The sequence below is a fragment of the Wolffia australiana genome, chromosome 6 (assembly GCF_029677425.1).
Source record: "Wolffia australiana isolate 7733 chromosome 6, ASM2967742v1".
Taxonomy (NCBI): Eukaryota; Viridiplantae; Streptophyta; class Magnoliopsida; order Alismatales; family Araceae; genus Wolffia; species Wolffia australiana.
Genome location: NC_135840.1, coordinates 6,028,385 through 6,043,964, shown reverse-complemented (window position 1 = coordinate 6,043,964; position 15,580 = coordinate 6,028,385). Strand labels below are relative to the sequence as shown.

The 15,580-nt window shown below is 41.6% G+C and overlaps 2 protein-coding genes and 1 long non-coding RNA gene across 3 annotated transcripts; 1 reads left to right on the top strand and 2 right to left on the bottom strand.

The window, feature by feature from the left end:
- Nucleotides 1-32: 32 nt before the first annotated feature.
- Nucleotides 33-1,025, bottom strand: LOC144704340 (uncharacterized). The gene is made up of 3 exons (XR_013581798.1): nucleotides 775-1,025; nucleotides 528-686; nucleotides 33-435 (listed from the first exon to the last, which is right to left on the bottom strand). It is a non-coding gene; the product is annotated as an uncharacterized LOC144704340 (long non-coding RNA).
- An 8,918-nt stretch (nucleotides 1,026-9,943) lies between these two features.
- LOC144704332 (pentatricopeptide repeat-containing protein At5g15300-like) lies at nucleotides 9,944-11,560 on the top strand. The gene has a single exon (XM_078576735.1). The coding sequence runs from the start codon at nucleotides 9,969-9,971 to the stop codon at nucleotides 11,553-11,555; it is 1,587 nt and encodes a 528-aa protein (XP_078432861.1). The 5' UTR covers nucleotides 9,944-9,968; the 3' UTR covers nucleotides 11,556-11,560.
- Nucleotides 11,443-12,513, bottom strand: LOC144704338 (2-hydroxy-palmitic acid dioxygenase MPO1-like). The gene is made up of 4 exons (XM_078576740.1): nucleotides 12,062-12,513; nucleotides 11,905-11,967; nucleotides 11,754-11,825; nucleotides 11,443-11,665 (listed from the first exon to the last, which is right to left on the bottom strand). Exons 1-4 carry the CDS (start codon nucleotides 12,416-12,418, stop codon nucleotides 11,552-11,554), a joined length of 606 nt encoding a protein of 201 aa, XP_078432866.1. The 5' UTR covers nucleotides 12,419-12,513; the 3' UTR covers nucleotides 11,443-11,551.
- Between the last annotated feature and the right edge of the window lie 3,067 nt (nucleotides 12,514-15,580).

Below are 15,580 nucleotides of genomic sequence, written 5' to 3'. Positions count from 1 at the left end.
CGTGTCTCTTTACATCATCCACGGTACTCAAATAAGAAAATAGCAGTGGATCGGCATGAAATTAATATGTTAACGATTGTTGTTGGGGTAACATTCTTATCCATAATGTGATGACTACGCTTTGTTAGGAATTGGGATCATGTGGATATCGCTAGTGTTCGTAATGTCGGTGCATGCTGTCCTCAGGGTGCGGATGTGGCATATACTGTTCTTCATGGTCCCCCCGAGATTGCTGAGGAGTTGAAAATTGTCCTCCGTATCGACCAATAGTTGTAATCCTCACTTGTTCAACAGGCATCTGAAATAAGATATATTTATGAGGTATTAATGTCACTTACAATTACAAAAGGATAATGAAAACAAACTTACTCTGGAGTAGGTTAGCCCACCAGCTTTAGTAAGTACCCCAGATGCTTCTTCATGACTCTGCGGTACCTTATGAATATGTGATATGTGAATTGATTAACGCATGAGAATTTGTCAAGAAATCATGACAGACGTAAAAAAGAAGAAGGAAACAATCAAACCTGTATGTTGCTCATGTTGCTCAACAGACTTGTAAATGCACCTGATGAAGATTGAGATGTGCGTTGTACAATATGAGAAGGTTCATTGTACGTGTCATGATCTGCCTCGCATGCATATTCTACTTCAGCATGACCATGTTCTGTAGGCCCCTGCAATCCCTGCATAATTCATTGACACATTCCATTAGTCCAAGTTCAATAGAATTAAAAATCTACATAGGACATTTTTAGACATTTCAATCATTACTTTGCCCGCATATTGCACCCTCCTTGGGAGAATGTCTTTTTATTATGACCAGTTTGGTGGCAGAGAGAGCACGTGATCTGACCACCTCTTCTGGATGAGCTTGGACAAGTACGTTCCAACTCGCTACTATCAATTATTCTCTTTCGCCTAGGCCTCCCAGGTTGTTTCTTCACAAACGGAGGGAATACGCAGTCACCTTCAACAGTTGGCCATAAGTCCTTTCTATTCATTGGAAGGGGGAAAAGACTTTCACAGTAATTCAAAATCATTGGAGTGGTATATTCGAGTTATTCATGTGTCCCCCCTTCTAGATGTACCTATGTGATGTTTAGAATGCATGATCTCCTTGTAATGCATCTCCTCACCATCCCATATCACCAGAAGGTAGCCCTTTGAGAATGAAAGAGAATAAGGAAGGGCATGTATGGTTTGCTTTCATGGTTACCTAAATATGGGTTCCCACTAATGATACTCCCTCATATATTTCCATAAAGTCTAGAAGCTTTAAGTAGAACTATCAACGTCTACAGTTTTTATTCGTTTGGGCCTCTAGGCCCATGTTTCAGTCAAGTTAATAGCTTTAGTGTCAAAATAATATTTATTATCCAAATTCATTATTTAATTAAATAAATGTGTAGATTAATTAATTAATTAATCCAATCCATATGTTCAACTGCCGGCCCATGGGGTACAAAGCTACAACTCACTATGTCAACTCTCTCGTAGAACCTTTACCATTGTTGATTATCAGAAATTTATAAGCCTTCACCCACACGATACTTCTGAATGACTCGAGGAATGGTTAACATCGAACCCTAAACAATCATTCTAGTTTGTAATAATTTCTGGCAAAAAACATTGGAGATCATTGTCTCTGATATTTCCAACCTCGGCAATGATTTAACAATATCTTCTTTCTTCAGTCAATCTCCTCCCATGCTGAGGAAAAATGATCTCATATTGAATACAGAGATTTTGGCAGTATTTTTACTGTATTCAAATTTAGGACTAACATAAATCTAGAGGTTAGATGCTCGTTGGTTATTATCAAAAAACACAGATCAATCTACATAGTGTCTTTGGTGTCTCTAAGTGAGGGATCATATACATAGATATGACATGAAGTAACCCAGTTTAAAATTAGGTATAATACCAATCAGGGATTTGTATGGATCAATTATGTGAACTCACTCCCCAAGAGCACCCATTATTTGTCCTTACTTGTTATCCACTATTAGCACTATTGGTGATGATATCGACCACAGTTGTCATATGGGTGAGACTTGACTATGCTGTTATATCTAGATAGCTTAATCCTAGTTCATGTGTGTTAAACACCGGTGATCTCATCAAAGTTCACTTACTCATTTCTTGTGTTGAATGACTTCATTGAAAACATCACATAGTAACAGTAATCAATAAATGTTTAACTAAATGAACATAAAGATACATGAAAATATGATTGGTTTGTAGGTTACACAACATTCTATCTTGGTATGTGAGGAGACAAGGGTTTCCAAAAAATCTTAGCTCATATGGAGCATCAAATTTATGAATTTGATTGTGTAGTTCAGGTGGAATTATCCAACCTTAGTATGCTAGGAAACAGATTCAAGGAATTTTTTTTTGATGAAGTCTTTAGAGAACGTAGTGTAGACATTGAAAAATGAGTTTTCTAATTATTTCTCAATGCATTATTCCTAATTAGGACAACTATTAGGGTTTGACTGTTAACGATACCCTAAGTCACTCTAGGTGCGTCGTATCGATGAGGTGTCGTATGTACACGATCATCGATGATAGGTAGGTTCCATGAAATACTTAATAAACTAGTGTTTTCTAGACCAAAAAACACATATTGGCATCTCAAATCTTGGTGACTTGACCTCCCGGTTGGCATAAGTCAATGCATGAGTAATAAATATAACTGTGTGTGTGTCTATGTTTTATAAAATAGTTTAATTGGGTTAGCCAAAAAGAGTAATTGGTGGTAATGTCGTGCTTAACTAGAGTAGTACATGATCCTTCAGGGTCACACACAATATTTATTGCACATTTGAGGATATTGAATACATCACTTTTAATTTTAAGCACTTTCTTGTTAAAAAAATATGAAAGTTATAAAGGACACAAGGTACTATGGTGAAGAGGGCCATGAAATCCTATTTTTTGGGTGCATACTTCTCTCGTCTTCGGCGCATCACCTCATCGTGTCATTATAAAATGTGAAAAAATCAATAACAATAGGTCGTAGTGCTGATTGAGAATAAGCGAAGAATATTTGACTTGTTGGGACCTCATGGATTCTTATAACAATCAAGAGTCTATGTGGCTTGAAATGACTCAATCAAAGACTCAAATGGTAGTTGCTCTGATTATATTGCAGGGATGCAGATGGGATGGTTTTTCATTGAATATGGAGAGAGAGAGAGATATGGGGAAGAGAGACTCAAATTCTATCAAAAGCTCATATATATATAATAGAGAAAGAACGAGAGAAAATTCCCATCACATCTATCACTGATTCCTTTCAGTTATAGTTCCAGATTGTCCGGGAAGTGAATGATGGAGGGAACGGAACGAAGATCATCCTGTCTGATGTCTGGAATATAGTGGAGGGACGTGGATGAGATGATTTTTTCGTACAATAATACGAAAACCATCCCACCCATTTGTCCCAGGACGAGTTTACGTCCCGTCCAGAGAAAAACTGTCCCATCCCGTGTCCCAGAATAATAAAAAAATCATGTTTAAAATAATAAATATATTAACAGTATATTAAAAATCATGTTTCTAATTCGTTGTGTGTCGGTCGCACTGCGTTTAGGGTGCAAGCAGCTCTCTGGCTATCTGCCCCTTCCCCTCCTCCACCCCCTCCGGTGACGTTGCACATCACCAGCTCTCTTTCTGTGCCACCTCTCCCATCCTCATCATCGGCGTTCGCTTCCCTGACGCCCACCGCTCCCGTCCTCATCGTCTGAGATCGCTTCCCCGACGAACGGCTTGAAGGAGGTCGAGGTATGTATGATTTCATCCAAAGTTAGATTTATGAAAGCAGAATGATACTGTAAGTATCATTCTGGTAAGTTATTTGTTTTCTAGGTAGAACGAATCATATTGTCAGTATCATTCTGCTCTGATTATGTTATCAAATGTCTCTAAAATAGTATCGATCGATTATTTTTTAACTTGTTATTATATTTGTCCTTTAACGATATTCCGATCATATTTTCTTACACATATGTCGGCATGTTTTCACATAGTATCTTAAGAATATCTCCCAGCTGACTCTTCTATCTATCATATTATATCTCTTAATCTCTTAAAATAAACTACAGTTTTAAGAGATTAATAACTGGAAATACACCCACGAGTCATGCTTTGATTATGTTATCAAATGTCTATAAAATTGTATCAGATCTAGTATTTTTTAACTTTTTATTATATTTTTCCTTTCACAATATTCTGATCATATTTTCTTACACATATGTCAACATGTTTTCACATAGTATCTTTAGAATATCTCCCAGGTGACTCTTCTATCTATCCTACTGTATCTATTAATCTCTTCAAATAAACTACACTTTCCCAGGCTAATCTCTATATTGGTTATGATTTATATTTTAGTCTTCTTATCTTCGGCGTACTGTTATATGGATCATGTTTACGCTCTTTAAAATTAAACCTTCTTCGATCATATTTTAACATACTATCTGAATTAATAAGAATCCTTACTACCAATTTAAAATAAATACTTTTTAAAAATATACTATAATTTTATGACTGTCAAATATATGATTTTCTTATCTTGTTTTGCACATGAAATTTGTAATTAGATAATCAGTGTTGTGACAATTTTTTAATTAAATATTTATAGAATGTAGACAACTGCATAGTTATTTTGTACAATTAGTTAACTCAATATATTTGTGTCGTAATGCACAAACTTACTTGAATGATAAAGAAGTTTTGTTTACATGACTGTACTTGTAACTAGCCAATCGTGCTTAGTAAATAAAAGTGGTTTAACTCAAAGAAATATGTGAGGAGAGTGTTTGTTTCCATCCATGAATCGTGAACATTACCTACTAGAATCACATTTATACAATTAGATTATTACAAAATACGTAAGAAAATTTTTGCACTGCTTTCTAATTATTTACTTCCCAATGTTGAGATTATGTTAACGGTTGGTCATATTCTTTTACGTTCATAAAATCTTCGTGTCACACACATAAACGCTCTATACTTTAACTTTTCTGCGATTGATTCTGACCTTCACGACAACGGATTCAACATCTTTGAAAGAAATTCTTTCTGTCCTCCCACATTTATCTCATTTTTCTTCTAAAAAGTATATGGTCTCATCCCACACACTCCATCGATGCAAATTTGATATTTCTTGCTAACAATGGAATTATGCATAACTCTATTTTTCTTCTCTTACCTCAATTTTCTTGGATTTTAGAGAAACCTGAGTGTCATCACTGAGCACATCAGTTACACCACCACTGAGCAGGTCAAAATATCACTCGAGCATAGGCACCTGATCTCGTGCACTTTCGTTGTTGACCCAGAAAAGGTAAATTGTGTTCATTCCATATATCTCAATTTGTCTTATGTGTTGGGTGATTAATGTGTAAGAGTTAATCAGACTTTTTTTGGATCCATCAATCTATACATAGTTCAATCTGTCAAAAACTTTTGATCGATTATCAATGGTGGTCACTAAATGGGATTGAGAATACAAAAAAGAAGAAATGGGTTCTTTCCACCCATCTACCTTGTCATATGGCGCTACTGTAATGGATCAGTCTATTCTACTCAATGGACTTGGATTCGATCAGTCCATTGAGTAGATTCAATTGATGGATAGTTTGTTTCGACAGATTTGATACTCTTCCACGTGGATAATTCAAATACAAACATCATTATTTTTTTGTGATCAATAATTTTATGAACTTATATTTGGGAATAAATTTATTTAAATCTCCAAAAAAAATTATATTTGAAAGCGCCTCTAGTATTTCATGAAATTATGCATCACACGCATTATACTAAGGAATGCATGTTTTGACTTATTCTGGTAGAATAATGGAGTCCACATCGGCGACCACTTCGAAATCGACCACTAGGGCTACGTTGTCCATGTCTGCTGAGTACCTCAAAGTAGAAGCTGATGACAATGTATCATCTCAAAGCAAAAGATGCAATCGTTCTAAAGTTTTAGATTGATTTGTTGAAGTTGGCCCAGACGAGTACCAGTGTAAGCTTTGTCAAGCCCAAAACCCCACCCATATGTTCGTCATTAGGAGGAATAAAGATAGGAGCACAAACGTCTTTTGGAGACATCTAGAGAAAGTCCATCATAAATTTCACGAAAACACTAGGTGAGGCCCGACGAAGCAGATAACTCTTCACTATGAATTACTCTCCAACAAGTTGTACTTACACGGCCTCACCATGGAGCAGACAACGGAGTTTTGTTAGGTTCATCTGAGACAATGATCTTCCTTGGTGAATAGTGAAGAAGAAGTCATTCCAAAGACTATGGTGCTATGAGACACAAGTGGTCGGGGAGGTACCTGGTCGGGATGCGATCAAAGCGATAGCGGAATACATGTACAGTGAAGTCCAAGGGAAATTGGTGGAAATGTTTGTTGACTTCCACAGTGTCTTTCTTAATGTGGGTGCTTGGACATCCCAAAATAACCTCGCTCTTTTAGGTGTCACTGCCCACTAGATCGACACCAATTGGAAGCTCTTTGAGCTACTTCTTGCTCTTAGACAGATCAAGGGATCCCAGGATAGTTGTGGAAGTTGCATATGAATATGGCATTGAGTCAAAGATTTGTGCCATCACTACGAACAATGTGTCTAACAACAGAACGATGCTGGGCACCATTGTGGATCAACTGAAGACCATAAACCCTCAATTCACTATGTACCAACACGTACCATGTGTTGCCCACGTACTCAACCCCGTAGTCCACACCGGACTCAAGATCATTCATTAACTAGAGGTATCCGAGAGTCATACACTGCGTGTCTGAGATTTTTTCCCAGATAAAATGCTAGACACAGATGAACCATTTGAATCACAGGTCAATGAAAGTACAATGGAGACATTTGCACCTTTGGAACTAGTTGTTTCACACGTGAGAGCCATTGTTAGTGCCATTCAGAGATCCATACAATGAATGGAGAAATATGCTGATCTGTAAAAAATGTTTGAGCTCCCAGATTCAAACAAGATAAAGGATGACTACCCAACACGTTGGAACTCCACTTTCATTATGTTAGAGCACGCTCTTGCCAAGAGAGAGGTACTGGACAATATGGGAGTTTATTAATGTATATGAGTGCATCCTTGGCTCCTCTATGCTGTGGTGGCAACATTGGATTCATTTTTGAAAATAGAGGTTGTGCATCCGTCATGTCGCCAAGATGTGCTTTCCTATCTTGGCAGACTTTTAGATAAACCTCAGTTTCAGAAGCCACTGAATGTGTTTCGGGGTAGGGAGAACCGTGAGAAAGTCAGCGTCCGCAATAGTATGTTTCCTCTAGAAGGCATTATACACGTCCTTGAAATCTTCAGTGACAACGCTCTACGCCCAGACAAGAGCTGGATAAGTATCTCAACATCCCATGCAGAGAGGAGGAGGATAATCCGCTGAGCTGGTGGAAGGAGGTCGGCACGTGATACTTTCCAAACTTGACCAAAATTGCATGCCAATTTCTTGTCGTAAGCCCGACCAGCGCACCGGTGTAGCAGCTTTTCTCAGTTGGTGGAGGCATCACCGCGTATCGAAGATCACGCATAGATGTAGAGAGCATTGAGATGATGATGATGTTACGGGCATGGTTTCGTCGTGTAGACCAAAACTCCTCAGACTCCGATGATGATTATGATGACGATGACAACTCATGTACTGGTACGTTATGTTCTATCGCTTTCTATCATGTGCACAATCATACTTCTTTCTCTTAATTCTCCCTATTTCATGTAACAGAGTAAGGGGGGAACAACAAGAAGGTAGTCTACGAGATTACGTTGCAGATACGTTCTAATGTTTAGTGTAAGTTGTGCTAGTTTACTATGTTTATCATTATATACTTGCTTTAAAACAGCACGGTGGTGGCAATAGAATAAAGAACTTTAAATTAACTTTTTATTTTCGATATGCTTTATCTTTATGTTACTATTGACCATAAGTTGTAAATTTTTTTACCCTATCTCTATTTGCTTCATTGTCCTGCAGCAAAACATGTCGCCAATGAGTTTTTTCCCACAAAAAAAAACATTTAGAACATTACACTGCTTCCTCGTATACATAATTTCAAGGGGAATCTGCTGATTGCTGTCATTGAAAATGGGTTCCCCCTCATTTCAACTCTTTTGGATATTTTTCATAAAAGTCCTAGTACAATGCTATTTTATCATTATTATTATATAGTTTTGTTACTTTTTTATGTGCCTAATCGATTTATACACCGATATTCTTACAACGAAAAAATTTACCGATCTAATTTTCTGCAGATATGTTGTTCTTCGGGTGTTGGTATTGACTGCCTAAAACTATGAGAGATGACAAGGCCATTTCAACACCGCCATTTTGCACCATGGTGAAGATGATTTTGTGCGAGCTGGATGGATGGTTGAGTGAACTCTACTCTACATTTTGTCTTAGATTCTGAATGAACACTGCTTATGTCTCGTCCTTCTTTGACGTGGTGGGTGAACGACTGATTTAGCCCTAAAAAAACAAACATTTTTAACTCTTCATACGTGTACCTTTATTTTAAGTCCTATGGACATTTGAAAGGGTTTGTGAAAGAAATGTCTGCAATTTCCCATTATCAAATATTTAGCCATTTCAATTTTAGATAGAGAGAAAATTAGATAAATATCTGTTAAATTATGAATTTCATGAAATTTATTTAACCTTGGAATAACACCATTTAATTTGATAATGGCTTCTTTAAATTTTATTTTTATTGTTGACAAATCTGGGGATTAAATAATGAAATTTCCACATTTTTCTGGAAATTTCGTTGCATTTTTTGGGAATTTAATAGAAGGATAAATGAAATTATCTATTAAATATTCATTTCATGAAATTTATTTAAGCTTGGAAATACTATATTAAATGGATATTGGCATGTCTAAAAATAAATTATATTCTTAACTAATGAGGGGATTAAATATTACTTTTCTACATTTTGTGGAAATATATTGAATTTTTGGCAATTTAATAGATGAATAAATGAATTTTAATTTTTTTAATTTTACCCTAATTATATGTTACATTATTCATTTTACGCAATCCATTTGAGCTTCAAATTAGTATACTAAAATGATAATGGCATGTCTAAAAGTAAAGTATATTCTTAATTAATGAGGGGATTAAATAACGAATTTTCTACATTTTTTGTGGAAATCTATTTGATTTTTTGGCAATTTAATCAAGGAATAAATGAAATTAAAATTTCTGATTTTACCTTAATTATCCATTACATTATTCATTTTACACAATCCATTTGAGCTTTAAATGACTGTAATAAAATTATAATGGCATATCTTAAAATAAATTTTACTGTTAATTAATGTGGGGGATGATTAATGAGTTTTGAACATTTTTCTAGAAATTTATTGATGTTTTTCGGAATTTAATTGACAAAGAAGAGAATATTTAAATCGCAAAAGGATACTCTAAGAAAAATAAGAGTTTAAAGTAATTTAAAAAATCGGAGGAAATATTTTGCTGCATATTTGCCTTCCAAACAGCTTTCGGCCACGTGTTGCAGGCCTAAATATCCAACAAAATAGTTCTAAAATCTCATTGAATTAATATCAAAGTTTCCAAGTTATTAGAGAAATACTTTTGAGCGGCGTCGTTTTGCACGCGCATAAAAAAACAGCTGACTTTCTCGCAAAATGTGGCAGCAAGGTTTCGTGGCTAGATCTCAACCGTCAGATGTGAATCCGACAGTTTTTCGTCCTTCTCTGACCGTCCACCATCAGAGACATCTGGACGGGACGGGTTTTTCGTCCAACGGACGAAAACCGTCCCGTCCGTTCGTGGCGGGGACGAAAAACCGTCCCGTCCGCGTCCCTGCACTATACTTTCAGCAGGCGGTCCTCATGTTCAGCCCGGGGAGGCGAGGCGAGGCGAGGGGGTGGGGGGAGAGCGATGATCCGCAAGTCGGGGCACAAGCGGTTCCAGCCGGCGGCGTGGCGGCGGTGCCGTAGCCTGCGCACCCTCCGCCAGTTCCACGCGCGCATGGTGGTGGCGGGCTTCGAGTCCGACCTGGGCGGCCTCCGCGAGCTCCTCTACTGCGCCGCGGTGCTCATCCCGGGTGCCCTCGCCTACGCCCACCTCCTCTTCTCCCAAGTCTCCCGCCCCGAGCTCTTCCTCTGGAACACCCTCATCCGCGGCGCCGCCCACGGCCCCCGCCCCGCCGACGCCCTCTCCCTCTTCCTCCGCATGCACCCCCACCTTTCCCCCGACCGCTACACCTTCCCCTTCCTCCTCAAGGCCGGCGCCCGCCTCCCCGCCCCCGCCCTCGGCCCCCAGCTCCACGCCTCCGCCGCCAAGCGCGGCCTCGACGCCCACTCCCCCGTCCGCAACGCCCTCATCCACTTCCACGCCGCCTGCGGCCACCCCCCCGCCGCCCGCGCCCTCTTCCTCTCCTCCCCCACCGCCCGCGCCGACCCCGTCGCCTGGTCCGCCCTCGTCGCCGGCCTCGCCAAGCGCGGCTCCCTCCCCGCCGCCCGCGTCCTCTTCGACGCCGCCCCCGTCAAGGACCTCGTCTCCTGGAACGTCATGCTCACCGCCTACGCGAAAGCCCGCGACATGCCCAGCGCCCGCCAGCTGTTCGACGAAATGCCTCGCCGAGACGTCGTCTCCTGGAACGCCGTCATCGCCGGCTACGTCGCCGCCGGCGCCCCCGACAAGGCCCTCGCGCTCTTCGACGACATGGCCGCCGCCGGGCACTCCCCCGACGAGGTCACCCTCCTCAGCCTCCTCTCCGCCTGCGCCGAGCTCGGCGACCTCTGCCGCGGCGCTCGCCTCCACGCTGCTGCGCCGCCCACCACCGCCGTCGGCAACGCGCTGATCGCCATGTACGCCCGCGGCGGCAGCGCTGAGCTCGCGCTCGGCGTGTTCCGGGCGATGCCGGAGCGGGACGTGGCGAGCTGGAACTCGGCCATCGGCGCGCTGGCGCTGCACGGCCGCTCCGCCGAGGCGGTGGCGCTGTTCGGGGAGATGCGCCGGCTGCGGCTCCGGCCCGACGAGATCTCCTTCGTCGCCGTGCTCGCCGCCTGCAGCCACGGCGGGCTCGTCGACGAGGGGCGCCGCTGCTTCGCGCTGATGGCCGGCGAGTACGGGATCAGGCCCAACGTCAAGCACCTGGGGTGCATGGTGGACCTGCTGGGCCGCGCCGGGCGGGTCGAGGAGGCGTTCCGGCTCGCGGAGCGGGCGGGGGAGGAGGGCAATTCGGTGGTCTGGCGCGCGCTGCTCGGCGCCTGCCGCACCCACGGCGAGGTCGCCATGGCGGAGCTCGCCAACGCGCGGCTCGGCGGGGAGAGCGGCGACTACGTACTTCTGTCGAACACTTACGCGGCGGCGGGGGAGTGGGGCGCGGTGGAGAAGACGAGGCGGGTCATGGACGAGCGGAAGGTCCCCAAGGCGGCGGGCCGCAGCCTGGTGGAACCCCTTCTTCTTCCTCAACCTCTGGATACAGGTCCATGGCGGAGTCGAGTTTTTTCAACAGATTAAGAGGATTTCTTCGGCTTGCTGGCACGCCAGGCTTCGATCTCGGCGGCGATCTCGGCGCGGACGGCGGTCTTGAAGCCGGGGTGGGGCTCGTAGCCGAATTTCATGAGCACCTGCGAGGAAGGAAGGAAGGACGGAAGGGGGGGGGGGGGGTATTCACCGGGAGCGCAAGGTTTGTGTAGATCGAGATCTAGGGTTTACCTCGAGGAGGACGAAGAAGGGGGCCATCAGGAAGGCCTGGGCGAGGTTCGTGAGCAGCGCCGGCGCCCGGCCCTGCGGAGGAAGGCGCAGAGATTCTTCTTGAAAATTTGAATTTCCGGTGCTGCTCGAGCAGGAATTGGGGGACGCTCACCTCGAAGACGCCATGGCCGATGAACTGGCACGTCCAGCAGAAGATCTGCGACGCCAGCGCGACCTGCAATCGGAGAAAAGATGATTTGATCGATGGGTTTCGATGAAGATCGGAGATCGAAAATTGGGGGATGGGATGGAATGGAATGGGAGCGGACGAGGAGGCCGCGGCGGGGGCCGAGGCGGGCGGCGAGGAAGGCGCTGGCGATCCAGCAGAGGAGGCAGAGGAGCGCGGCGAGGGAGCCGGCGCGGGGGTCGAGGCGGACGTAGAAGCCGGCGTAGACGAGGGCGACGAGCAAGGCGCCGTTGAAGGCGAGGGGGGAGAAGGACGAGGAGGAAGAGGAGAGGGGGAACAAGGGCGGGGTGAAGGCGAGGGCGAGGAGCGCGGTGAAGAAGATGGGCCACACGAAGAGAACGTGGATGAGCACGTTCATCGGCGCGCTGTGGTACGCTCCGTAGAAGGCGAACTGCTTCTCCACGTCCAGCAACCCTCCCTTCTTCCTCCCCTCCGCCATGATTGATCGACTTCCTCCTCCTTCCCTTCCTTCCCCGGGAAGATAGACTCTTTATGGGTTCCTTCCTCCCCCAAATTCACGAGCTTTGAACTGGTCACAAGCTCTAGATTATTTATACTTTGGAGATTTTCCTTTACATACTCTTTAATACTTCTAGAAATTTTATTTGGTCTTTCTTCAGTTTACATATTTTACTATCTAGATTGGAAAACCGTGTTTGGTCGGCTATTGTGATAATTGGTTTGTCAAGGGGGTTATGGGGATAGAGAGAAAGGGAGGAAATTCGGAAGTTGATTGGTCCCATTAGATAGACTCTTTATGGGTTTCCTTCCTTGTGCCCAAAATCAGAAGCTTTGAATTGGTCAATAACTTTTGAAAAATTATATCTCGAAGATTTTCTTTACCATAGTCTTCAAGATTTTACATTTTGAATATTTTCCTTTACATGGTCTTCAAGATTTACATTTTGAAGGTTTTCTTCCTTCTGCCCAGTGAGAAGTTTTGAATTGGTCAATAACTTGTTCTACAGAGCTCTGATAAGGATAAAGACTTCAAGAAAAATAATGGTTTATTGCTAGGTCCTATTCTGAATGATCCTGACTCCTAAATCCGTATATTTTATTTCCATGGAATTGAAAAGTTGACTTTGCTTTAATGACGTATGACTAGGAGGGGGAGAGGGAGAGGTATTAATTTTTTTTGGGCATACGATAATTTGGATAGAAGACGACCAAATGGGTAGGATTGTAGTGTTTTTGACCTTACTGGTACGTATTTTGGATCAAACTGCGTGGTTTAATTTTGACAATTTCTATTTTAATATGACCTGATAGAAGTATCAATGGAAAAATGAAATGAAATTTGATCCTGCCTCGTAAGTGTGTGTATTTTATTTCCATGGAATTGAAAAGTCGACTTTGGTTAATAATGTGCGAGGATTAGGGGGAGAATGCAAATGGGAGTTACGATTAAAACAGGGGAGAGGGGGAGGTCCCTTTTTTTTCTTACAATAATTTGCTGAGAAAACAACAAAAAAATGTTGGATTGTCGTGTTTTTTATTATGCTTATAATAAGGGTTGAACGTACTGACACATAAGATGAATGAATCGGTATGCACCCATATTTGGATTTAACTGGATGATTTAATTTTTTTTTTAATTTTACCTATTTGAACTATCCATGAATTTTTTATCTTTGTCCATAAAGCTTGTAATATGTTTGTTCTTAGAAGTCAATTTCGGACAACTAATTATAAAAGCATCATCGATTTGATCGTCACATGCAGCCACAATTGGGTCATCAACGATGGGGGCGCCGCTGCTTTGAGGTGATGGGTGATGAAAAGAGGGACCAAGCCCAATGGCAGGCATCTTTGGTTTACGATGTTAAAAAAATAAATACCCAAAAACCTTTAACAATCGAATGTCAGAGATAACATTTTTAGGTAATTTGAATAGAGAATGATGGGACAGAATTCATGATGCCACGTGGTTGGTGAGATGGGAGACAATGACAACAGTTTGGTACCAAAACTGCCTATTATAGTAAGTCTCAAGGTGTTTCCAAAATGTGTCCTCGTTTCCAATCATGTAATATATATTTCCCGTGCTATCAAATGATTCTTAAGTCCTTGTTATTCACCACTGATTGGAAGCAAACATTGTGGTAAAGTTCTGATAATCTGTAATAATCCTACAGCGATGTGTTCACATGTCACCTTATCTCTCTTAAATGTTCATTAAACCATGGTACATGCATTTGAATATGAAATAATAAATTTTATCAAGTAGTTGTGTATAATGATATTAAATGATTCACCCCCATATGGTGTAATTTTAATTAATTTTTTTGACATTATTGGGACAATCATACTATTGCTCTGTGAGTCAAAGTAGATGGGAACAAATATTTTCTTGGATTTAAGTGGAAACATGGGATAGAGCAGATCAAGGGACATGAGTTTAAAAACCTCTGAAAATTTCCCAGGAGGGGTGAGGGTCATGTAACTACCCCCGGCCTAAATCTTGGACATCCATCTCAAGGGTGTCCAACACGTGAAAAGAGTAAGCAAAAAACATCAATCTATATATTATCCCCTTCCCCCTCCTATTGTAACTTTCCTTTGAATCTTACCATGTAATTTTGTATCTAACGAAAATAGAGAGGCAATGCCCACAGTCGCTTAAGAGTGTATTGGAAATGGGATTTATAAAGGATTATCAATTTGCTTGGGATACACATCAAATAAGAAGTGTATCGTCGCCCCTTTCCTTGACTTGAGATTTTATTCCCCGCAAATCCATTTGGATACATTGAAGCCCTCATTCACATACTAATGGGAATCTTTGTTTTGATCAAATTTATCTCCGTTGGATTGAAAATAATAATATCTAAAAAGCAATGGAGGTTAGAAGTAAAAAAAACATCACACCACATTTTCCATGAATTTAATTTATGACTTCCTGGTCATTGAAATAGCCTCTTCAAGCCGATTTGATATTCGACCGTTAGACCTAACCAGACGACCTTCAAAGTGTTGGGTGTCATTGTTGTTTCTTTAAATTGTGCTCTGAGAAAAATGATTTCCCCGACATCTAGTCTCACCAGAAGTAGCACTTTGGAATGGCAATAGAAGAAAGGGCAGGGCACTTAAGAACAACTATCATGGGTATTATAAAATAGGCATCCCCTTTATTCATACTATTCAGGGCAATGTCACAATGGTGCCCATCCCTAAGAGTTTTTTCAGATAAAGTATCTAAAACTTAGTGTATGTCCATAAACGTCTAAACATCCATGTGGGACTCTATAGGCCCATGTATCATTCTACTTAACTCTAACAGTCTGATAAATTTGATCAAACTTATTGATTAATGATATCATTGTATAGATTAATTAATCAATCAGTCAGTCGTCCATTTATAGGATTAATAGGTTGGGTTGCCAGCCAGTGGGTTGTGAAGCTACACTTTGTCCTTTAGAAGATACAAATTAGTATGTCAACTCTCTAAAGGAAACTTTACATTTTCAACTATCGTGCATATTTAATCCTTCAGTGTCACAATACTATTGACTGACTTAAGATATTACTAACCATCAAATCCTAATTGTTATTTCTAGCAAAATAAGCATGTTCTCCAATATCTGTACTACCTTGCAAG

Coding starts and splice junctions, on each gene's coding strand:
- LOC144704332 (XM_078576735.1), top strand. CDS start 9,969: ATGATCCGCAAGTCGGGGCACAAGCGGTTCCAGCCGGCGGCGTGGCGG.
- LOC144704338 (XM_078576740.1), bottom strand. CDS start 12,418: ATGGCGGAGGGGAGGAAGAAGGGAGGGTTGCTGGACGTGGAGAAGCAG. Junction 11,968..12,061: donor GCCCCCGCCGCGGCCTCCTC/GTCCGCTCCCAT, acceptor CTCCGATTGCAG/GTCGCGCTGGCGTCGCAGAT. Junction 11,666..11,753: donor CCTTCTTCGTCCTCCTCGAG/GTAAACCCTAGA, acceptor CCTTCCTCGCAG/GTGCTCATGAAATTCGGCTA.